This window comes from Cynocephalus volans, chromosome 7 (genome assembly GCF_027409185.1).
Source record: "Cynocephalus volans isolate mCynVol1 chromosome 7, mCynVol1.pri, whole genome shotgun sequence".
NCBI classification, from domain to species: domain Eukaryota; kingdom Metazoa; phylum Chordata; class Mammalia; order Dermoptera; family Cynocephalidae; genus Cynocephalus; species Cynocephalus volans.
The window spans coordinates 77893006-77917515 of NC_084466.1; the positions used below are offsets into that span (position 1 = coordinate 77893006).

The following is a 24510-nucleotide window of genomic DNA, read 5'->3' on the forward strand; positions in this document are numbered from 1 at the left end:
TGTAGTTTGCGAACATTTTCTCCCATTCTGTAGGCTGTCTTTTTGTTAATTGCTTCTTTTGCTGTGCAGAAGCTTTTTAGTTTGATATAATCCCATTTATTTTTCCTTTTGTTGCCTGTGTTTTTGGGGTTTTGTTCATAAAGTCTTTGCCCAGTCCCACTTCCTGAAGTGTTTACCCTATGTTTTCTTTTAGTAGTTTTATAGTTTCAGCTTTATATATGTCTTTAAACCATTTTGAGTTGATTTTGATATATGGTGAGAGGTAAAGGTCTAGGTTCATTCTTCTACATATGGATGTCCAGTTTTCCCAGCACCACTTATTGAAGAGGTCGTCCTTTCCCCAGTGTATCCTCCTGTTGTTCTTGTCAAAGATCAGTTAGCTGTAAATATGTGGGTTGATTTCTGGGTTCTCTGTTCTGTTCCATTGGTCCAAGTGTCTGTTTTTATGCCAGTACCATGCTGTTTTGGTTACTATAGCTTTGTGGTATAATTTGAAGTCAGGTAGTGTTATTTGCCTCTGACTTTACTTTTTTTGCTCAGGATTGCTTTGGCTATTCAGGGTCTTTTGTTGTTCCATATGAATGTTAGGATTGTTTTTTCTGTTTCTCTGAAGAATGTCACTGGTGTTTTGATGGGGATTGCACTGAATCTGTAGATCACTTTGGGTAGGATGGACATTTTCACAATGTTGATTATTTCAATCCAAGAGCATGGAATGTCTTTCCATCTTTTTGCATCCTCTTTAGTTTCTTTCAGCAGTGATTTGTAGTTCTCATTGTAGTGATTATTCACCTCCTTGGTTAAATTGATTCCTAAGTATTTTATTTTTTTGGTGGCTACTGTAAATGGGCTTGCTTTCTTGATTTCTTTTTCTGCTAGTTCATTGTTGGAGTATTAAAAAAGCTACTGATTTTTGCATGTTGATTTTGTATCCTGCAACTTTACTGAAATCATTTATCAGCTCTAAGAGTTTTTTGGTAGAGTCTTCAGTTTTTTCTATATATAGGATCATGTCATCTGCAAGTAGGAACAGTTTGACTTTGTCTTTTCCAGTCTGGTCACCCTTTATTTCTTTCATACCTGATTGCTCTGGATAGTACTTCCAATACTATGTTAAATAGAAGTGGTAACAATGGGTGTCCTTATCTTGTTCCTGGTCTTTTTCCCATTCAGGACAATATTGGCAGGGGGTTTGTCATATATGGCTTTTACTGTGTTGAGATACTTTTTTTTTTTTTTTTTTTTTTTTTTTAAAGATGACCGGTAAGGAGATCTTAACCCTTGACTTGGTGTTGTCAGCACCACGCTCAGCCAGTGAGCGAACCGGCCATCCCTATATGGGATCCGAACCCGGGGCCTTGGTGTTCTCAGCACCACACTCTCCTGAGTGAGCCACGGGCCAGCCCAGAGATACTTTCCTTCTATACCTAATTTGTTGAGAGTCTTTATCATGAAGGGATGTGGAATTTTGTCAGATGGTTTCTCTGGGTCTATTGAGATAATTATATGGTTTTTATCCTTAACTTTGTTGATGTGGTGTGTCACATTTATTGATTTATGTATGTTAAACCATCCTTGTGTCCCTGGGATGAATCCCACTTGATCATGGTGTATAATTTTTTTTATGTATTGCTGAATTCTGTTTGCTAATATTCTATTGAGGATTCTTACATTTATGTTCATCAGAAATATTGGCCTGTAGTTTTTTTGTTGTATCTTTGTTTGGTTTTGGTATAAGGGTGATGCTAACCTCACAGAATGAGTTTGGGAGAATGGTCTCTGTTGGGGCATTGAGGCTACGCACCTCCTCCCAGGGCAGAGAACTAGCCACGACCCCACCCACATATGCATATGTATTCTGTTGAAAACATTCCCCTGGACAGGAGAGATAATGATAGCGCCTGACAGAAGCTGCCCGGGAGTGGCCAAGGAAAGACATAGTTTAAAATTATTGGATAATGTATCATTGTTTTCATTAGTTTCAATAAACTTTTTGATTTCCTGCTTGATTTCTTCTTGGACCCATATGTCATTAAGTAGAATGCTGTTTAATTTCCATGTGTTTGTATAGTTTCCAGAGTTTTGTTTGTTATTAATTTCTAATTTTAATCCATTGTGGTCTGAGAAGATACATGGGATAATTCCAATTTTTTTGAATTTATTGAGACTTTATTTGTGACCTAATATGTGATCTATCTTGGAGAATGATCCATGTGCTGATGAGAAGAATGAATATTCTGAGGTTGTTGGGTGGAATGTTCTGTAGATATCTGCCAATTCCAATTGGTCTAGAGTCTTGTTTAGATCTTGTGTTTCTCTACTGATTCTTTGCCTAGATGATCTGTCTAATATTGACAGTGGAGTGTTCAGGTCCCCTGCTATTATGGTATTAGTGTCTATTTCCTTCTTTAGGTCTAATAGAGTTTGTTTTATAAATCTGGCTGCTATACATCATACCAAAACCTGTGGGATACTGCAAAAGCAGTATTGAGGGGAAAATTTATTGCATTAAATGCTCACTTCAGAAGAATGGAAAGATGGCAAGTGAACAACCTAACACTTCACCTTAAAGAACTAGAAAAACAAGAACAATCCAATCCTAAAGTTAGCAGACGGAAAGAAATCATTAAGATCAGAGCAGAACTGAATGAAATTGAAAACCAAAAAACAATTCAAAAGATCAACGAATCAAAAAGTTGGTTTTTTGAAAAGATAAATAAAATTGACAAACCATTAGCATGGCTAACAAAAAAAAGAAGAGAGAAGACTCAAATAACAAAAATTAGAAATGAAAAAGGCGATATTACAACTGATTCATCTGAAATACAAGGAATCATTCGAGACTACTATAAACAACTATACGCCAACAAATTTGAAAATCTGGAGGAAATGGATAAATTTCTGGACACACACAAGCTCCCAAAACTGAACCGTGAAGACGTAGAAAATTTGAACAGACCAATAACAATAAAGGAGATTGAAGCTGTTATCAGAAGGCTCCCAACAAAGAAAAGCCCAGGACCAGATGGATTCACAGCAGAATTTTACCAAACATTCAAAGAGGAATTGACACCGATTCTTTCCAAACTATTCCAAAAGATTGAAACGGACGCAAATCTCCCAAACTCATTCTATGAAGCAAACATCATCCTGATACCAAAACCAGGTAAAGATATAACCAAAAAAGAAAACTACAGGCCGATATCCTTGATGAATATAGATGCAAAAATCCTCACTAAAATACTAGCAAACAGAATACAGCAACACATACGAAAAATTATTCATCACGATCAAGTGGGATTCATCCCAGGGATGCAAGGTTGGTTCAACATACGCAAATCAATAAATGTGATACACCATATTAATAAACTCAAACACAAGGACCATATGATCATCTCTATAGATGCTGAAAAAGCATTTGATAAAGTTCAGCACTCATTCATGACAAAGACCCTCTATAAGTTAGGTATAGAGGGAAAGTATCTCAACATAATTAAAGCCATATATGCCAAACCCACTGCCAATATCATCCTGAATGGGGAAAAGCTGAAAGCTTTTCCTTTAAGAACAGGCACTAGACAAGGATGCCCACTCTCACCACTCCTATTCAACATAGTGTTGGAAGTACTAGCCAGAGCAATCAGAGAAGAGAAGGAAATAAAGGGCATCCAGATTGGAAAAGATGAAGTCAAACTGTCCCTGTTTGCGGATGACATGATCCTATATATCGAACAGCCTAAAACCTCTACAAAAAAACTGTTGGAATTGATAAATGATTTCAGCACAGTAGCAGGATACAAAATCAACACACAAAAATCAGTAGCATTTCTTTTCTCCAATAGTGAACATGCAGAAGGAGAAATCAAGAAAGCCTGCCCATTTACAATAGCCACCAAAAAAATAAAATACTTAGGAATTGAGTTAACCAAGGAGGTGAAAAATCTCTATAATGAGAACTACAAACCACTGCTGAGAGAAATTAGAGAGGATACAAGAAGATGGAAAGATATCCCATGCTCTTGGATTGGAAGAATCAACATAGTGAAAATGTCCATACTACCCAAAGTGATATACAAATTCAATGCAATCCCCATCAAAATTCCAAAGACATTTTTCTCAGAAATGGAAAAAACTATTCAGACATTTATATGGAACAATAAAAGACCACGAATAGCCAAAGCAATGCTCAGCAAAAAAAATAAAGCTGGAGGCATAACACTACCTGACTTTAAGCTATACTACAAAGCTATAATAACCAAAACAGTATGGTACTGGCATAAAAACAGACACACTGACCAATGGAATAGAATAGAGAATCCAGAAATCAACCCTCACACTTACTGCCATCTGATCTTTGACAAAGGCACCAAGCCTATTCACTGGGGAAGGGACTGCCTCTTCAGCAAGTGGTGCTGGGATAACTGGATATCGTTATGCAGGAGAATGAAACTAGATCCATACCTCTCACCATATACTAAAATCAACTCAAAATGGATTAAGGATTTAAATATACACCCTGAGACAATAAAACTTCTTAAAGAAAACATAGGGGAAACACTTCAGGAAATAGGACTGGGCACAGACTTCATGAATACGACCCCAAAAGCACGGGCAACCAAAGGAAAAATAAACAAATGGGATTTTATCAAACTAAAAAGCTTCTGCACAGCAAAAGAAACAATTAAAAGAGTTAAAAGACAACCAACAGAGTGGGAGAAAATATTTGCAAAATATACATCTGACAAAGGATTAATATCCAGAATATATAAGGAACTCAAACAACTTTACAAGAAGAAAACAAGCAACCCAATTAAAAAATGGGCAAGAGAGCTAAGTAGGCATTTCTCTAAGGAAGATATCCAAATGGCCAACAGACATATGAAAAAATGCTCAACATCACTCAGTATCCGGGAAATGCAAATCAAAACCACATTGAGATACCATCTAACCCCAGTTAGGATGGCTAAAATCCAAAAGACTATGAACGATAAATGCTGGCGAGGCTGCGGAGAAAAAGGAACTCTCATACATTGTTGGTGGGACTGCAAAATGGTGCAGCCTCTATGGAAAATGGTATGGAGGTTCCTTAAACAATTGCAAATAGATCTACCATACGACCCAGCCATCCCACTGTTGGGAATATACCCAGAGGAATGGAAATCATCAAGTCGAAGGTATACCTGTTCCCCAATGTTCATCGCAGCACTCTTTACAATAGCCAAGAGTTGGAACCAGCCCAAATGCCCATCATCAGATGAGTGGATACGGAAAATGTGGTACATCTACACAATGGAATACTACTCAGCTATAAAAACGAATGAAATACTGCCATTTGCAACAACATGGATGGACCTCGAGAGAATTATATTAAGTGAAACAAGTCAGGCACAGAAAGAGAAATACCACATGTTCTCACTTATTGGTGGGAGCTAAAAATTAATATATAAATTCACACACACACATACACACATACACACACAAACCGGGGGGGGTAAGAAGATATAACAACCACAATTATTTGAAGTTGATACAACAAACAAACAGAAAGGACATGGTTGGGGGGGAGGGGGGGAGGGAGAAGGGAGGGAGGTTTTGGTGATGGGGAGCATTAATCAGCTACAATGTATATCGACAAAATAAAATTTAAAAAAAAAAAAAAAATAAAAAATAAAATAAAATAAAAAAAAAAAAAAAAAAAAAAAAAAAAAAAAATTATTGGATAAAAGATATTTCTGCACTCGTGCTCACCGCATGATTGCAATAGCAAAGCATTAAAGCAAGATGCATGTTCACATGACCTTTAAGATGATAGGTTGAAGTTAGGAATTCCCCTTGCCATATGCTTATAAAAGCAGGTACTTGTGTGAAAATAAACGGAACTGCTTGACGGAACCCCTGCCACGTCTGAGTGTCTCTCTGTGGGGCTGAATAGGCGGGCAGCATACTCACCTTCGTCCTGGGCTCTCCTGGCCACTAGGGTGGCAGGAGTAATCCTACCGGTTCCCTCTCTTGCTCATCCCATGGTGGGGGGGATAAAAGGGGCTACTGGGAGGTTCGGGGCCTGCTGCCCTGAGCCCCCGCAGGTCTCTGTTTTAATTTTTTGGAATAGTTTGAAGAAACTTGGTATTAATTCTTCTTTAAAGGTCTGTAGAATTCAGCAGTAAAGCCATACAGTCCAGGCTTTTCTTTGTTGGGAGACTGCTGATTACTATTTCAATTTCATTGATCTGTTCATGTTTTCTATTTTTTCTTGGTTCAATCTTGGTAGTCTGTATGTGTCCACAAATTTATCCATTTCCTTCAGGTTTTCAAATTTGTTGGCATATAGTTGTTTATAATAGTCTCTAATGTTTCTTTGTATTTCTGTGGTATTGGTTGTAATATCTCCTTTTTCAGTTATAATTTTTGTTATTTGGGTCTTCTCTCCCCTTTTTTTTAGTTAGCCTAGCTAATGGCTTGCGTATTTTGTTTATCCTCTCAAAAAAACAACTTTTTCTTTCATTGATGTTTTTGTATCATTCTTTGGTCTCTCTTTCATTTAGTTCTGCTCTGATCTTAATTATTTTTATCTTCTAGTTCTGGGATTAGAATATTCTTATTTTTCTAGTTCTTTGGGATGTAACATTAGGTTGTTTATTTGAAGTCTTTCTACTCTTTTGATGTAAGTGTTTATTGCAGTAAACTTCCCTCTTAGTACTGCTTTTGCAGAATCCCACAGGTTTTGGTATGGTGTCTTTATTTTTGTTACTTTCAAGAAATTTTTTGATTTATTTTTGAATTTCTCCTAGGACCCATAGTTCATTCAGGAGCATGTTGTTTAATTTCCACGTGTTTGTATAGTTTCTTGAGTTTCACTTGTTATTGATTTCTACTTTCAATCTGTTGTGGTCTGAAACGATACTTGAAATGATTTCAACTTTTAAAAATTTGCTGAGACTTGATTTGTGACCTAACATATGGTCTATCCTGGAGAATGTTTCATGTGCTGATGAGAAGAATGAATATTCTGTAGCTGTTGGATGAAATGTTCCATAGATACCTGCCAGGTCCACTTTCAATCCTGTGTCTCTCTGTTGATCTGTTGCCTAGGTGATATGTTCAATCCTGTGTTTCTCTGTTGATCTGTTGCCTAGGTGATATGTTCAGTGCTGAAAGAGGGGTGTTCAGTTCCTCAACAAATATTGTATTGGGGTCTATCTCTTTCTTTAGGCCTAATAGTGTTTGCTTTATATATGTGGGTGCTCCAGTGTTGGGTGCATATATATTTATGATTGTTATGTCTTCTTGCTGGATAGATCCCTATATCATTACATAATGGTCTTCTTTGTCTCTTTTTATGGTTTTTAGTGTAAAGTCTATTTTAACTGATATAAGAATAGCTACTCCTGCTTGGTTTTGGTTTCCATTTGCATGCTGTATCTTTTCTGTCCCTTCACTATTACTCTGTGTGTGTCTTTACAGGTGAGGTGGGTCTCTTGAAGACAGTATATAGTTGTGTCTAGCTTTTCAATCCAATCAGTCTGTGTCTTTTGCATGGAGAGTTTAATCCATTTACATTTAGGGTTGTTATTGAAAGGTATTGCCTTATTCCTGGCATTTTATTGATTGTTGTTTGGATGTTTTATATATCTTTTATTTATTTTTTGCCCTTTTATTGTTTGTCTTTGATGTTTGTTGGTTTTTTGTGGTGGTAAAATTTAGTTTCTTTCTTTTTCTCATTTGCATTTTTGTTCTACCAGTGGGTTTTGTTTTTTCTTGTGTATTCGTAATAGTGATTTTTGTTTTTTGGATTCCAGATGCAGGACTCCCTTGAGGATTTCTTGCAGAGCTGGTCATGTGGTGGTGAACTCCCACAGTTTTTGTTTGTGTGGAACATACATTATTTCTCCCTCCTTTCTGAAGGATAGCCTTGCTGGGTACAGTATTCTTGGCTGGCAGTTTTTCCTTTTAGTATTTTGAATATATCATCTCTTTTTCTTCTGACCTGTAGAGTTTCTGTTGAGAAGTCTGCTGTAGTCTGATAGGGGATCCCTTATAGGCAACTGATGCTTTTCTCTTGCTTCTTCTAAGATTCTCTCTTTGTCTTTGAGTTTTGCTGGCTTGACTATAATGTGTCCTGGAAAGGATCTTTTTGTGATGAATCTGTTTGGGGACCTTTGAGCTTCCTGGATCCTGAAGTTCCATGTCTATCCTTATATGTGGAAAGTTTTCTGTTATTATTTCTTTGAATAGGTTTTCCATGCCTTTTCCTTTCTCTTCCCCTTCTGGAAAACCCATGATTTGAATGTTTGTGTGTTTAAGGTTGTCTGCTAGCTCTCTTAGATTTTCTAATTTTTAAAATTTCTTTTTTCCTTTTTTTTTTGTCTGCCTGAGTTATTTCAAAAAGACTATCTTCAAGATCAGAAATATGAGTTCTGCTACATTCTTTTTAATGGTACTAATCTCTTTGTAAATTTCTTCCTTCATATACTAGATCTTTTTTTTCTCATTTCATTATGTTGTCTAACTGAGTATTCTTATATCTCACTGAGTTTCCTTAAGATTGTTGCTTGGAATTCCTTTTCAGTCATTTCAAGGGTTTTGTGCTCTAAAGGGCCTGGTATTTGAGAATTACTGTATTCTTTTATTATTATTATTTGTTATTAGCATATTCATTATTACAAATAGTGACTTTTCTTTATGCCCTTTACCTGACCTACACTCCCCAAACCCCCTTCTTCTCTCCCCCCATCTCTAGTATCCTTAGGTTTGTTCTCCCCTTCTGAAAGTTCAACGTATTGTTGTGGTCTTCTCTCTCTCTCTCTCTCTAATACCTAGTTATGAGTGAGAACAGGCAGTATTTCTCTTTCCCTGGCTTATTGCACTTAACATAATTTTCTCCAGACTCATCCATGATGCTGCAAATGGCAGAATTTCATTCTTTTTTATGGCTGAGTAGTATTACATTGTGTATATATACCACATTTTCCTTATCCATTCATCCATCCCATGCTCATGGCAGCTGTATATACGATAGCTAAAATATGGAACCAACTTGAGAATTACTGTATTCTTTTAGTGGTGTCATATTTTCTTGGATTTTTGTATTTCTAGTATTTCTATGTTGATGTCTGTTCATCTGGTAGAGCAGTTGCTTCCATTATTCTTCAGTGGGCTTTCAGGAGAGAGACTTCCTCTTCTGGTCTATGCTGGTGACTTTCCTTGTGTCAATATAGTTGAGTGTCTTGTGGGCCACTGCCTGGTGGCTGTGGTTACTACTTGGTGGTGAGCTGCTTTTGCAGCAGCCATGGCTGTGGCAGTGGTGTTTTTGGCATGCTCCTTGCCTGCTTCCAGGCCTCTTAGGAATTTTTAAGAATACATTACATTATTATTAATAGAAAAAACCAGTTTTTAATCTTTATAAAAATATCAAATGAGCATGAGTCCTCAGGGTAAGATGGGAGGGGAGCAGAGTGAGCATTTATCTTAAGTAAACTAAGTAATCATCCAGTGGGGACAGAGTTTCTCCCTAAAATGTCATTTCCCAACCTGTGTATTCCCATGTGATCTTTTCGATAAACACTGCTTTTCTTTTTGCTTGTGGCCAGTGCTGATCAGCAGCTTGAGTCCTCCTCTCTTGTTTGTCCAATTACTGAGAAATTACTGGGATTGATTCAATGTGGATCAGATGAAAATGTCAAGAAATGGAAATTTTTGGTGTTTCCCAAGCTCAGTGCTCCCTGTGACAGAGCACTGAAACAGTGGCATTTGAGCCTCTGAAGAATCAAGTAGTAAAAGCTGCACAGGATGTAGAATAATATCTTCCTCTGAGAGCACATCTGATCAGGGTTCTGAACTGGGTCAAACTTTGTCCTAGAGGTTCATATACATCAACTTGTTCATCCTCATGACTAGAAGAAGAAAGTAAGGCAAAGAGAGGTGAAGGTCATGCCACTAGCAAGTGAAATGAGTTGGATGGGTCTGACTCCAAAGTTCACATCCTTCCGGAAATCTATAATGCTTCCTAGAAGTTACTGTTTCTCCTATATTGCCTGCAGAAAAAGCCATAATTAGAAAGAATCTGATTCATTGTGCCCTTGGTAATGCCAAAATGAGAACACTTTTACCTACTGAACTTCCAGCACACAATGTCTTTACAAAAAAGAGGGAAATATTTAACAGAAAATAATTCCAGTCCTGGGCATTAGCTTTCCCAGAGAGATGTTATATATTTTGAGTCATAGAACCTAATCCATGAGAAATACTATCTGCCCTGTTATGGGGAAATCAGCATGTCCCCCCAAACAACAGCAGGCTTTTGGTTCTTTATGTTGTATTAGAAAAATGCCAACCACATTGCATATTTTAAAAATTTTCTATTTTCTATATCTGAGAATCTTGGTAGAATATATAACATACATACATCTCTATTGTGATAAGTTAGTTTATGTGCAATTAAATACCTGTAAAATATCAAAAAAATGTCTGAATGTTAAAGATGAAAGGAACCTGAAGTGCCATATCTGGTATCACAAAGCTAGTTGAGAGACAGAGCTGGGACTAGGATTCAGGTCTCTAAATAATTTGGTGTTCTTTCCATGTTACTTAAGTGAGATCTCAGTTTATTTTTATTGTCCTGAGAAGACTAGATCTGTCAGGGAACTTCAGAGCCACGTATAGAGGCAGATGATATTGAGGGGATATAAATTCAGTTTTGTCTTTATCTGAATTCTATATAAACACATCACACAATTTGATGACACTAACACAAGCAGCAAGAAGAAGATATGATGACTGGGACACTTGGAAAGATGTTCATGCTGAATCAACAGACAACATTTCCTTGCTTTTAAAACCAACTTATTTTTGCAATTACCTCCTCCCTATCTCTTACAAAATCTAACCAAAAACAGGGAAACATGGTATTCATATATACAGGAAAATGTTAGAAAACAGAAAACAGACATGGTAAGGAAATGTCAAGTGATTAATAACAGGTGGACTGAAGGTCTGGATTGTATTTCATTTCCAGCATATTTTATTGATACCTTTTTGCTTCCAATATTGCTTTCAATCACATAGCATTTGATAGGGGATGAGAAATTTCTTAAGGCTAAAAGTAATAATAAAAACCAAAATAGGAGATATGCTGTTATCACTATTGCAGATAAGCTTCACAAGGGATTGACCTAATACACTGGTGAAAAAAATATCAAAAACTTGAATTTGATGGGCCCTGCATGGCCCATGACCAGCCCCACCTCCCAGCTCATGTTCCATTTTAGTTTTTAGTGCTTTCTTCTTCCTCCACAACTGCTTTGCTGTCTGGACAGTGAGTGGTGTGAAAACAGAACCCATTTCTGGGGTGGTGAAAACAGCATCCCAGAGACTTAACTGTTACCAGACAAATGTGACATCAGCCACACTCAGGAGAGAAGGGACTATCTGCACTAAGAGACATTGGATGCGGTGCCCTTTTATTCCTTCAGCTACAGCTCTACCACTTGGAAGGGTAAGTTTTGGTCTTTTAGGTCTCTCTCCTGCAATGTGAGTATTACTCTCAGAAGTGGCTAGAGAGTTCCCAGTGGAGGGACTGAGACCACTTGGGCAGGGCTGCCCAACTCTCTGCGGAGGGTGGTTGCTCCTTGGCTTTTACCAGAGAGCCAGAATCTGTGGAGGGGCCAGGATCACAAAGGATCTGCCAGTGACCATGAGGAAGAGGGGCCAAATGGTAATAGCAGCACGTGTTGACCACCTAGCTGCATGGCCTGTGCCGTTTCTGTTCGTGAGCCATCCTCGTCCTTAAAGAATATAACTCAGAGATACCATTTTCACTTCCATTGTACAGGGGAGGATGCTGAAGCTTGAAAACTTAGGGACTGTCTCCAAGCTCACCAGGCTAGTAAGTGGCCAGAGCCAAGATTTGAACCTAGGTGGGTTTAATTCCAAAGGCTATTCTGACTTCACTGTACTGTTTTCCACCCAGAAACTGCCATCCCATACAATTCTCGTCTGGCTCACTAGCATCTCCACTGTCAGGTGCTGGGGTAGAGGGTGAAGGAAGGGACTCACTTCTGCCTGCCTCTTGTTGCTGTCATACATGGGTAGGGGGAGAGGAGGTCAGAGAGTTGGCTGCAGCTATGGGCCTCGGCTGACTGTCACCCTTAGCAGTGAACCTTGGTCCTCTGGCATGAACTCAGATGCTGCTTGTTTAAGATTTCCACTCATTCCTTCTACATCCACTGAACACCTGTGTGTGTGAGCAAGTGTGTCAGCTGCTGCCCTCATCTGGGGAGACAGACATCTCAACATGTAATTACAGTACAGTGTGATGAATGCAATGAGATGCAGGTACAAGGGTCCCAGGTGACAGGGAGGGGAGGAAGAAGTAAAGGAAGGCTTCATTCACTGAAGTGGTGCCCCATCAGGGCTTTGAATGTTACTGGGAGTACGACAGCCAAGGGACAGGGGAGATGACCATTCTAGGCAGTGGGAAAGTATTGCTCAGGAATATCAAGTTAAGAATGAATAGTTCAGTAACTGTTATAAGAAAAAATGACTACAACAGCCAAACTTAAACATGTATTGTCAGTCATTTAAAAATAGCTCTTAGAACAGTAGAACTAATAAATTTCTTTGCTTCTGAATCCTTAACATTAAATTCACCTCAAATAGTAGCTTTCTAATAATTTGTTTTTAAATTTTAATCTGATTTACTACTAAAGTGTTTCTGGAATTCTTACCATTCAGCAGGCAATTGTTTTCTCTCTTAAGCTAACACCCACTCCAGCCCCCAGTTAATCCCAGACATGCCTTTAATTTTTCCATTCAACTTTATAATAGGTGTCACTTAAAGTGAATTCAAACAGTTGAGAGTGAGTACCGCACATAAGATGCCAAGTTAGAAACCACAGCCATCCATACCATTGGTATATAGTTCTCTAGAAATAGATTAGATTATGAGAAGGGTGTCCAGGCTAAAAAACAGTTTGCTTTTATTAACTAAACATATATCTTCCTGAATTTGAAATTATTTAAGGTAGATGATTTCAGTGTGTCTATTTTTCTGCTCACTGGAATAACAGATGAATAGGGCCGGCCCCGTGGCTCACTCGGGAGAGTGCAGCGCTGGTAGCGCCGAGGCTGTGGGTTCGGATCCTATATAGGGATGGCCGGTGCACTCACTGGCTGAGCATGGTGCAGACCACACCAGGCCGAGGGTTGCGATCTCCTTACTGGTCAGAAAAATAAGTAACCTTACAGAGGCAGATGTTACATTGGCCTGATTCTTAAGGACTACCAAGGAGGAGGCATTTTCCCACATCGTCAAAAGGAATGCAGAATGCACAGCAACCCTGCTGCGACACCAAGAATGACCCTTCACCTGTGCAGAAGCAACTGAAGGGAGTAAGAAAATGTTCACAACCATGGCTTCATGTGAAGGAATTCACCAGGGAAGGGGGAGGTGAAAGACAAGGAAAAGAAGGTTACAAACAATGAAGAGAAAGAGAGATAAAGGAGGGGTCTAAGGGGAAAGATGAGACGGAGGATAGGCTTGGTAGAAGATACCCCTTAACGGTCCCTATGTCATTGTTGCCTTGGATTGATTGATGCTGCAATAAAGGCCAGAATGGCAGAGTGGAAGGTTCTTCATGGCAACTCAAATCATCTGAGGTCAGCGTCTTCACAATACCACTTTGAGAAGGTTGAGGAGATTAAGGTTGAACAGAAGAAATTTTGAAATCAGGAAATTTAGAACAGTACATTCCCAGAACCAAACAACAGCCCCTTCTTAAATCAGAAGCATCCTGTAAGTGAACCATTGTGTAGTATATGCATGTATTGAAATGACATACTGTACCCCACAAATACGTACAAGGAAATGTTAAAATATTTTGAATTAAAAAAACCCAAAAAAACAAAAAGAAGCTCCCTGGCTCCCCTAAGAGAGCAGGTCCCATAAACTTCCGGTGAGCACCCTACCTTGAACAAAGAGGAGAACACGTGAAAGGTGTACACAGCACAGGAGCCATCCGAGTCACACATGAGCTGGTTGAGGTGGCTGCGCCAGGCCTCCTCGGCGTCATCACAGGCCGTGGGCTGGAAGGCAGCCAGGATGGCCGAGAAGAAGGGCGAGGGAGGCGGAGAGACGCCCCTGTCGCCTTCTCCAAAGCTGGGAAAAATGAAAGCAACCGTGTCAAGAAACAATGTCCTTCTCATCCATCACCAGGTTTTATAAATTCTGTACATTGATAAGGTTGGCCAAATCTTGCTTATCTTCAAAGCGTACAAGGCCTGAGTGTCAGCACAGGCAGGGAGTCGCTTCTGCCCGCTCTTCCCTTTGAGGTGGCTTTGGGGACTTGGCTTTCATTCAGGGGTCTCCAAGAGTCCTTTTGATTCTAGGAAATAATTTTCATCTGATTCCTTTATACAGATTCAGTACCTTTTTCAGCCTCCAGCAAGTGCCTGTCACTTTCCTAGAAGCCGTGCCCCAGACAGAATAAACATTAGCTCCTATGCTTCAGCACTTTCATTCCCCTTCATTTTTTATTATGAAAAATTATAATAAGAATTTTGAATATTCTAATTTCTCCTTTATGGAGGGAGAGTATTTTTAAAAATAAAATATAGATGAATTTATTTAATAATATGGATGCGGACTATATATTTTCATTTTTATTTTTAATTGACATAATAATTGTACATATTTATGGGATACAATGTGATGTTTTGGTCCATGTGTACAATGTATAATAAAATGGTAATTAGCATATCCATCACCTCAAGCGTTTCTTTGTAGGGGGAGCATACAAGATCCTCTCTTGTAGCTATTTAGAGATATAAAGTACCTTAAGGAGGGACAGTACTAAGGAATACATATGCATAAGTGCCCGGGAGACAAGTGTGTAGGGAGGAAAGGAAACAAGGAAAGAGAAATGTGGGGTGAGAGGGAAAGAGGGGTAGGAGGGAAGGAGAGACAATGAATGAAAAGTGAAAAATCTGATTCTTCTCTAGGAACTGCCTCAACCTTTCCCTCTGAAGGGCAGGTACTGCTCACCATAACAGAAGGCCTTTGTCTAGCCACATCAGAAGCTTTTACTTAGTTCTTATTTTCAACTTTCAGAATAATGATTTTAGGATCTTAATTTTATTCTCCAGAAGTAAATTGGTAGAATTATTATTTGTGATTCATTCTAGATGCTGTACTAGTCCAACCTGTGGTGTTTTTATCTCTTCCTCTTCATATTTTTTTCTATTCATATATCTCACTAGTCTCAGAAATATCAGCCACTAGGCTGAAAGACAGTCATTTAAAGAAGAGTGGTATATAACATCTAAAGAGCCTGTTGGGTCTTTTAACCCCAAATGGAAAAACACTCACTTCCAAGGCTTGCCAAATCTTGCTTATCTTCCAAGCTTACAAGGCCCGTCCCCAGGCCCTTCTTTGGCTTTTCCACACAAGGCCCTACACTGGGGTTCGATGATTCCAGTGCAGTGAGAGCCCACCGAGTTATATGTCACTTTGGAGTCCTTCATTAGGAAGCCCCAGCAGTCCAAGTGTGACATTGAACTTGAATTCATGTGAATGCAACACAATGTGCCACCCGTACACTCACACCTCTCATTTCCGCCATGGGTTCCGTTACCTTGCAAGAGTAAACTGGTCCAGGGCTCGATTGCCTTTTTCCTCCGCCTCAGTCATATCCAGGCTGAAGCTGTCACTACATTCAAAAGCTGCTGGGAGTTCATTGATGGAACTGGAAAGATCATCCTCGTGCACGGTGGTGTCCTCCTCCTCCTGGACAGCTTCAGCCTGGAGGGATGAATGAGAAGAATCCCCTCAATATGTAAGAATATAAACAGGAAAATCTGGTCAACTAAAGAAAAAATAAAAGACAAATGCTGAGAGTGTTTTCCAGCTACAATACAATCAGTTTCTAGAATGGACTTGGGAATTCTCTGAAGTGCTGTTCATTCTTTATCTTCTTTTCAGTCTCTTCCACAACAGACCCCAAAGAGGCTCTCAGTAGATTATGATATTTGACCCATGCTTATGAGACATAAATGCTAAACTCGGAAAAGACCACAGAGACCCCCTGTTCCAGCTTTCACATTCTACAGATGAAGCAATGATGCTCCGCATGGGAAATGGACTTGCCTAATAACAGGTCAATAATCAGAGTTGGTACTGGGACAAGAAACACCCCCTTCGGATTCAGAAATCCTTCCAGTACAACCCCAGCCTTCTAAAGCAAGCTTATCCAGTGTCAATTCTCCAATATAGGGTCCCTTTACCAATGAAAACTACAATGTAGAATCATCAGTGCCTGGCATAGTAGATGCTCAGGAAACATCCGTAGTGTGCACGAGTGATCCAGAGTTCTTCACTGAGCCTGCTGGTTGACAGTCCTTTCTGCATTGAAAATCCTCTACGATCACTTACATATATAGACTTTACTTTTGAGAACACTCTTAAAGATAACAGATATGAGCGTGTGCTCTCACTTTGCTGCAAAATGTGGAACGAGCAGTAAAATGAAAAAGGTCGAGGGCAGGCAGAACCAGGATCAGTGAGAGGCAGGAAAGAGACATAGCAAGTAAAATGGAAAAAGAGGCTGGGCTTGAACCTGGGCCAGGGGGAAATCATCTGGAGAACTGATTGTTCTTTATGAGAGGAAGGAAGGCAACTGGATTACAGATCAGAAGAGGAGAGGAAGAAAATACATGTACACGTTTCAGTGAGTCATTTTCTTAAAAACAAAGTCAAGGCAAAACAGAAATGTATATGAATTAGAGCCTTATCATGGGTTAACATCTGGCCACTCATTAAGTATACACTATTTTGAATTTAGGATTAACAGGAAAAATTAACAAGAATGTTAAAGATATGTTAGGGAAACAGGATATCTCATGTCTTTGGAGGAATTGCTTGTAAATACCGAGTTTACAGAGGCTTATCCATATCTACTTCTTTCTGCTTTTTAAAACTACAGTGGTGCCAGTGAGGCTGCCCACTGGTGACTGGTCTAGGTTGTTAGTGTATATTAACTTAATCTATTCGGGAAGGGCTGAGTTCTTATATAAATATCTTTTTTTTCTTTGTAACATCACAGACATTACTCAAGTGAAAAACTGGGATAACTCTTCAGAAATGAGCATAAACCGTTCCTCAATAGAATTAAATGATTTCTACCACTTACACAGTGCTTTCTATGAGACAACTATATGTTTTAGCATTCGAAATAGAAAAACGGAGAAAACGACTACACAACACTAAGAAATATCAAATGCTAATAACTTCATATACAGGAGGGTACTTCAGAAAGTCCACGGAAAAACAGAATTTAAAATATGAACCTTTCCATGAACTTTTGGAAGTACCCTTGTATTTTGTGGTGGTGTTTCCATGAAATTCAATTTCTTAATCTTAGGATTCTGACATTTTAACCTAGACAAGGTCTTATTTCTGGGCCTTTTTTTTTTTTTTTTGGCTATAAACTGGCTCTGTTAACTGCAAGAATCCTGATCACAGTCCCTTTGCAATGGGGGAAATCTTACAAATAATTCTTATTTATGCTTCAGTATTTTAAGGTAATTGCAATTTGGTCATTGCCCTTGGTTTAAAGCACACAGATTTTTCTAGATCTCAGATCTGTTTTTAGTGCACTGTAAAACAATACAGAATAGCCAGTATTATATTTTTTCCATTAGAAGTGTCAGAAAGAAAATACTTTTATAACATTTTTTCTATTTTGTTCTCTTTCAGACTTACACAATCATAACCAAACTCTGGATAAAGAAAGCTTTCTCTATCCTGACAGCAGTAGATTATTTTGGTATTTCTAATATAAGGAAATAACATTCTATACTGATGGGCATATATGTGGGCACAGAGTGTGAGTGGATAGTTTTATGAACAGGACATTTTCTGGAAATTTTGATAAAATAAACTTTAAATGAAATATATACTGTTAGATTTTTTTATTTTTAAAGCCAGCCTTTAAAAATAAGGAAATCATATTATTGGTTAACTCTCCCCTCATAGAATCTGGCTGAGAGAATTCTGTGCAAATCTGGCATAATACTCTGATTGATATTAAAAATTCTGATAGTATGCCAAAGGGTGAGCATTGAATCAATGCGCAAATTGTATAAGTCCTACAAACTGTATAATTCCTACATAGGAAAAAATTCCCCCAAATACATGCATACACCCACACCTCACTTAGCATATTGTTTTATAAAAGTCATGACAAAGAGCAGCAGTTTCCCAGTCACAGTGGTCTCAGACATACGCCAGTTTGTTCTGCCATCCATCAGCAGTGCTCATGCAAGATGTTCCATTTTAAAAAGACCTCAAATCAGATCTCTTTCCACCAAGAAAAAGACGGCTGATCAAGTGTGTGAGGTAAAACATCATCAAAACATGGGCAGAAGTGCACACTTGAGTCTCTTCAAAAAAGTCAGAAAGACAAAGATGTCTTTTGTCCTTCTACTTTTGACCCCCGAAAGATTCTCAGGAAATTTGAAATGATTTTTTCTTTTTAAGGAATCTACAACCATAATTGCCAAAATCTCTTCACCTTTGAACCCTCAGTAATCTGCAGATTATTCATATCGGGCAAAGAAGTGTCAAAGCTAGCCATTCTGCTGTGAAAGGAGTGAGGGTCAGCGGGAGCCGAGTCACAGACCGTGGTGAGTAATTCCATGGGATTAGTCTCCTCAGAGGGGGAGAGGGTCATGATCTGTTTAAAAAGCAAAGGAAATAAAACATAGTATGAAGTTCCCATTCTTTAAAAGCTCTAATTATTCTTTACCTAAGAGTACAAACCACTGTTCTCTAGTTGTTGATTGATAGGTATTAATTTTTTAACGTCCCTATTTCACTGTTATTGGACCTTAAATGTAGTAGCTGGCAACCTTGTACTAGGGTGCAGCCTTCTAAAACACCCATACCTGTATTTTCAGATAACCACCTCAAAATGTCTATCATGTCTCCTAAAACTTTAGATGTCTGAGGGATTTTAAAATAGATTCCAGCACAATAAAAGTTACTTGGGAAAAATCTAGACGTTAACAGATTTGATGGCTTTCGGGGTGTATAAACATAACCCCAGCATTTGTTTCCATTTATAACCTACAGAGAGAAGCATTAGGTTACAATCAGTTAGACACCACCTGACAGTTCAAATTTTAGTTCAGCAGCAGTGGAAAGTTTCTTTAGCTACAACTGGAAATTGCACTCCAGCATTAATTCCAAAAAATAAGCCTCCCAATTCCTACAGTGAGAGAGTTGCTACTTACTAGGTCTGAGTGCTCCAGGATCTGGCTGGCTGTGAGGTCCTCCTCCTCAGATGACTCATCAGAGTCCTCACGGTTCATTTTATTTAGGCTGGGAGTACTTCCTGAAAGTTGGTGCTCCTCCAGAATCTGCATGTCACACTTGTCCAGGCTGTCCAGAGAACGCCTGCGCACTCCCCAGTTGAAATTGTCCATGCTCTCACCCTGAAATCACACCATCAGCTGGGTTTTTATGCCCAAATCCTCCTGCAGCACATTTTCGCACATTCAATTAATCATAGCTTAGAAACAAATACTGTCATTAGGAACCCTCAGGCCCTCATCTACTTTGGTACTGAAACTTCTGTTTACCTGATGGGAAAAGTAGTAAAAGCATGCTATTTTCACGTAAATGCATATTAAGTCATAGGTACGAGTGATTAAATACTTTTCTTTGGCATGGTGGGTAATTATTACATTTTTTAAAAGTTGATTTTGGTAAACCCTACAAACTGTGTTTTCAAAACATTGCAATTAATAGACCACTAATATTAAACAACTTCAAAAGAGGTGTGTCTCCCCCACCCCCTGCCAGCCCCTGTTTAGTACTGATTTCAGAAGGAAAAAAAGTAGGAGCTATGCTTGTAGCACATTCCAGAATCCTTTGGGTATTAAGTAGAAGAGCATTAGGTAAACATTCCAGCCTGTTTCCGCTACAGCATTTTTCAAAGATAAAATGCAAAGTTAAAGAATATCAGAGAGCAGCTGGGCAAAGTCTGATGGATCATGCACTACACAGAGGCCAGAGCAGCAACGGCTTTGCTTTTGCTTTAGGCTCATCTTTAAATAGTTGTCCCAACATGGAAAATAGTTAATTTCCTGGGCCTTAAATGTGCTCAGTCCCAAGTATTATTGCCGACTTGTACATTTTGACTCACTGAGAACTGGCCTAAGCGGCCATATGTTTATAAAAGCTTTTAGTTGTATTTCAGACTTTTTCTATGGACCATCAGATATTAAAGAAGTTTATTTGACTAACATAAAATTTTTTTTTCTAGAAATTAATTTGGGTTTTATTTTTCTCTCCACTAAGATAGAAAGAAAAACATTGTCCAGCCCACATATAAGCAAATTTTAACCTAAATGAATAGATAATCTGAACTAAATCTAGCACAGAAGCTCAGTCATTTATTGGTAATTTGAAACAATGCCTGATTGTTCACTGAAATAACTTTTTCTGATGAGTGAACAGCATAAAATAAGAGAGATGCAAATTACTGTTAAACTTAGTGAGCATTAATTGATTTTCCTTTGCTTGAAGGGCCTATTGTTTCTGGTTCCTAATGAGAAAATGTTGCCATTCTCACAGATCTCTCATACAGGTTGAGCATCCCTAATCCAAAAATCTGAAATCTGAATGGTCCAAATTTTGAAACTTTTTCAGCAGACATGACGTTCAAAGGAAACACTCATTGGAGCATTTTGGATGTTCTGATTAGGGATGCTCAACTAATATGTATTCTGCTAATATTCCAAAATCTGAAACACTTCTGGTCCCAAGCATTTCAGATAAAGTATATTCAACCTGTATAATAGATGCTTAGCTTTTCCAAAGTGTGTTTTGGCTATTCATGGTAGAAGGCAACGGGTATGATAGAGAAATCATTATCATTATTAATCCCTATTTATGACATTTGCAATTGCAGTTAGGGCTGTCTGATTATAAAGTGAAAGCAGATGTGGAATATGGTTTTTATATTCTGTATCTGTTGTTTTATCTGTATCTGTACCTTCAAGCTGTGTCTGTTTTATCTGTATCTGCTGTGATAAATTACAATCAAATACTTTTCTTTCCAGGTAGAAAAAGGCTAAGTGCTGTGTTAGGATTTAAAAATAGCTATTGCAGTGAAAAAATAGGAAAAAAAAAAAGTGAAAGATGTAGGAATTTGGGGAAGAAAAGGAAATTCCGATGTGTAAAAAAAGGAAAAAACAAAAATGAGAATACTGTAAAGAGTAAAAAGAAGACTGAAAATTACAGGGAGAAATACATAAACATAAATTCACAGAACTGATTCTCTGTACCAAATGAATGGATGGGTTGGATAAACTATCTTAAGCCACAATTCTGGAGGTTTCCTACACTGAACCTGTGATAGAACCGTGAGCCTGCAGAGCAATATAGACATCTACGGTAAGAGACGCTACACCAGGTGTAGATTGCTGCTTCTGCTGATTGGGTGGCAGCTCTGGTGAAGACCTGAATCAATCAGGCATGAGAATAGGAAGGCAGGGAAAGCTATTCTTGCAAGATTTAGATCTGCCTGTCTTGGCAGAGGATGCACTATCTCCCCTAGAGGCAAAGTGTTGAAATGGATTCCCTGGTGGTGGCTGAGGGGTTAAGATGGAGCAGTGTTGTGGTCCAGCCCCAGTCAAGGTCTATGGTGATTAACAGACAATCAGACTTTCTCAGCATGGCACAGGAAAACTTCAACAGGGGAGTCACTCTGCATCCTTCCTCTCCCCCAATGTTAGGTTTGCATTTATGTTACATACAAAGTTAAAAGACAAAACAGTATTTTATTGATTATGCCAGGTTTTCTATGAGTAAGAAAATGTAGAGAATGGCTAACTATTCTAGATGGACAATTTGTATATGTCATTATCAAACTTAAAAACTACTCAAGATTTATACTGAGATGGGAAAGTACTAATGATTGGCCATTCTAGACATGTTGGAAATAATTCCTTGAAATAATTTTTTCATATGGGAACTCTGTCAAACAAGAATTGTTGCTGAATGAACTTGGGTGCACTGTGGTCAAAATATGTTTCCCCAAAAATAGCTACTTGGAGTAAGTCTGACATAACATAGATATAGTGATACAGGTCAGTTTTCCAAGGATGATCCCAGTTTATGACTGTTGTCTAGGCATGACTATTATTGGCACCCCCTCTTACTTGCAAAAAGGCCTAGGTTTGGATGAAAATTTATATAGTCACCATACAAATATAGCTTCTAATTCGTGGAAGACAAAAGGATTGGACTGGAAGTGTACATGGTGTATCGTTAGATGCAGATTGTTGATTTCACTTTTAATAAAAGAATATAACAACAAAATCCATCTAGTTGTACAACTGCCTAATCAGAAATTATAGGATTTTCATAGATCATATTTGAAAACTCACTTTCTCTCAAGAGATATAATCATGCAATTTACAAAATTAGACATATTAAAAAAATTTTTAAAAATCTTGTATTTATATTTTAGAAAATATTTCCATATAGCCAAGAAAAATACCTCTTATATCACACACACCTAAATGGAAATATGCACGCAATAAGCATACATATGCTGGAAGAGAGGAAAAAAGCAATTATGTTGTTATAAACTTGCAATGATGCAAAACATCTACTAGCATATATGAATTAAAAATAGCATCATCTTACCTGAAGTTCCTGGGTAGCAGATTGAATAGACAGAAAAACAAATAAAAGGTCTATGTAAAATAATTATATTAAAGATATTGAAGTACATTTATCTTAGTTTAACACAACCACCAATAATGCTAACAACATATACTGCAGTAGATGCAACTTTAAAAAAAGGTAAATATACACTAACCCCAAAGAGAAAAATCAGTATTAAATATCAGAAATTCCAAATTTCTTGGTGGGTGATGTAGCTGGGATAACAAACCATAAGTACAGTCTGTGGAGTAGCTTTCTACTTCAGTGACAACTTTGGTCTCCTCAACACGTTTTTTTTTTGGAATTCCTAAATATGTATTTGTGAGAAAACTGTTAAATGTCATGGGAAAACAAATGAAGGTCATCAGCTGGGAAAAAAGGTGGCATCACTTGCTACTGCTCACAAAGATAAAAGTGTTTGTGATCATGATCTGTTTGCTGCTGATGTGCAGTAAATAGCAAAGACCCAGCAGCTTTTAGAGACTGAAAAGTTAAAGGGCAAACCCTTACAGATATTATTCAATAGATTCTGAGATTATTTAATGGAAAGGAACAGAGATGACAAGTCTTTCCTTTTTGACAGCTGTGTTTTGAGAAGCCAAATATGTTTAATTTTCTCTGATGAGGATATACTAAAATTATTCTCCAGTGACAGTACAAGGGGACTAACGTTTAGAATGCCAACTACGTGCCTGACACTATACCAGAAGCTATACATAGATTATTTTATTTAATCCTCATATGTACTCTGCAGCCAGGTATTATTATACCCATTTAATAGATGAAGAAGCAGAAGTCAAGAGGAAATTGCATCCACGCTTAATGTCATACAGCTAGGTCAGTGGCAGAGTTGAAATTCAGACTTGGACCTGCTGGACTCCCAAGTCCAAGCATTTTTACTCTACCACTCTAAGCACATTAGACTCCCTTATAATTTTATTGAGTAGCAGCAAAACATTCTCAAATGGTTTATTTTACTTGGACTCTCAAATAAAATTTTTTACATTATTTACACTCTTACCCCCTTGAGTTTCTCATAAAATCTTATTCATAAAAGAAAATAATCACTGTGATTTTTTTAGTTGTTGGCTAGGACAATAGAGAGAAGACAAGAAGGAAGGTACGGTATTCATTATTTATTGTCCCCGAAAAACATTAGTGTAATATTTATTTTTAAGTGATGGGCTTCTCAGATTTTTCCCTCTTTTATTTTGATAGAAATTAAATTTGTTAGTTGTTCTGAAATTGTGCCTGATTCCTCTGCTTTGTATCGTTCCTACTAGGTCACTTCACATAATATTTTTCTCTGGCTGAGCCAGGAAAATGATGCCTCTATTGATTCATCAGTCTTTCCCTTCCTAGTTTAATTTCCAAAATTAAGAAGGTGCTCAAGCTTGAATTCTAACCTAAGAACAAACATTAGGTCAGTTGCCAGATCAGGAAGCTAATCTTCTGACATGTGCTGAGCTCTAAGCCCCAGCTCAGAGACATTTTGAAAGTATTCAAAACAGTTGTATTTTGCTTTAGACTTTTAAAACATTCCTCACTGCATTTAGTGAATGTTTTCTCTATCACTAATTATGGATAACAGAATACTGCAATACTTTTTTAGTGATTCTGGAACAATTCAAGCTGAAAATTAAGCTGGCACTTATTTTAAGGATGCCTTATAGTCAGTGCCTTTATACTCTTTAAGGACAGGGTCTGCTAAACTTGTATTCCAGGGAAAGAATTGGTGAAGAAAATGTTCTTTATTCTGAGGACATGATTCTCTGCTGCTG

General features: G+C 38.0%; 1 protein-coding gene across 5 annotated transcripts in view; it reads right to left on the minus strand.

Annotated features, from left to right (window-relative positions):
* Nucleotides 1–24510, minus strand: part of FRY (FRY microtubule binding protein) — a 216918-nt gene that overhangs the window by 20433 nt on the left and 171975 nt on the right. For 4 of the 5 annotated variants that reach the window (XM_063101924.1, XM_063101923.1, XM_063101922.1 and 1 more), the window contains exons 52-55: nt 19285–19485; nt 18564–18725; nt 15627–15793; nt 13963–14152 (exon numbers count right to left, since the gene is read on the minus strand). In XM_063101924.1, the coding sequence (XP_062957994.1) occupies nt 13963–14152; nt 15627–15793; nt 18564–18725; nt 19285–19485 (720 nt within the window). The remainder of the gene's footprint in view (nt 1–13962; nt 14153–15626; nt 15794–18563; nt 18726–19284; nt 19486–24510) is intronic. The other variant, XM_063101926.1, reaches the window with a different exon arrangement.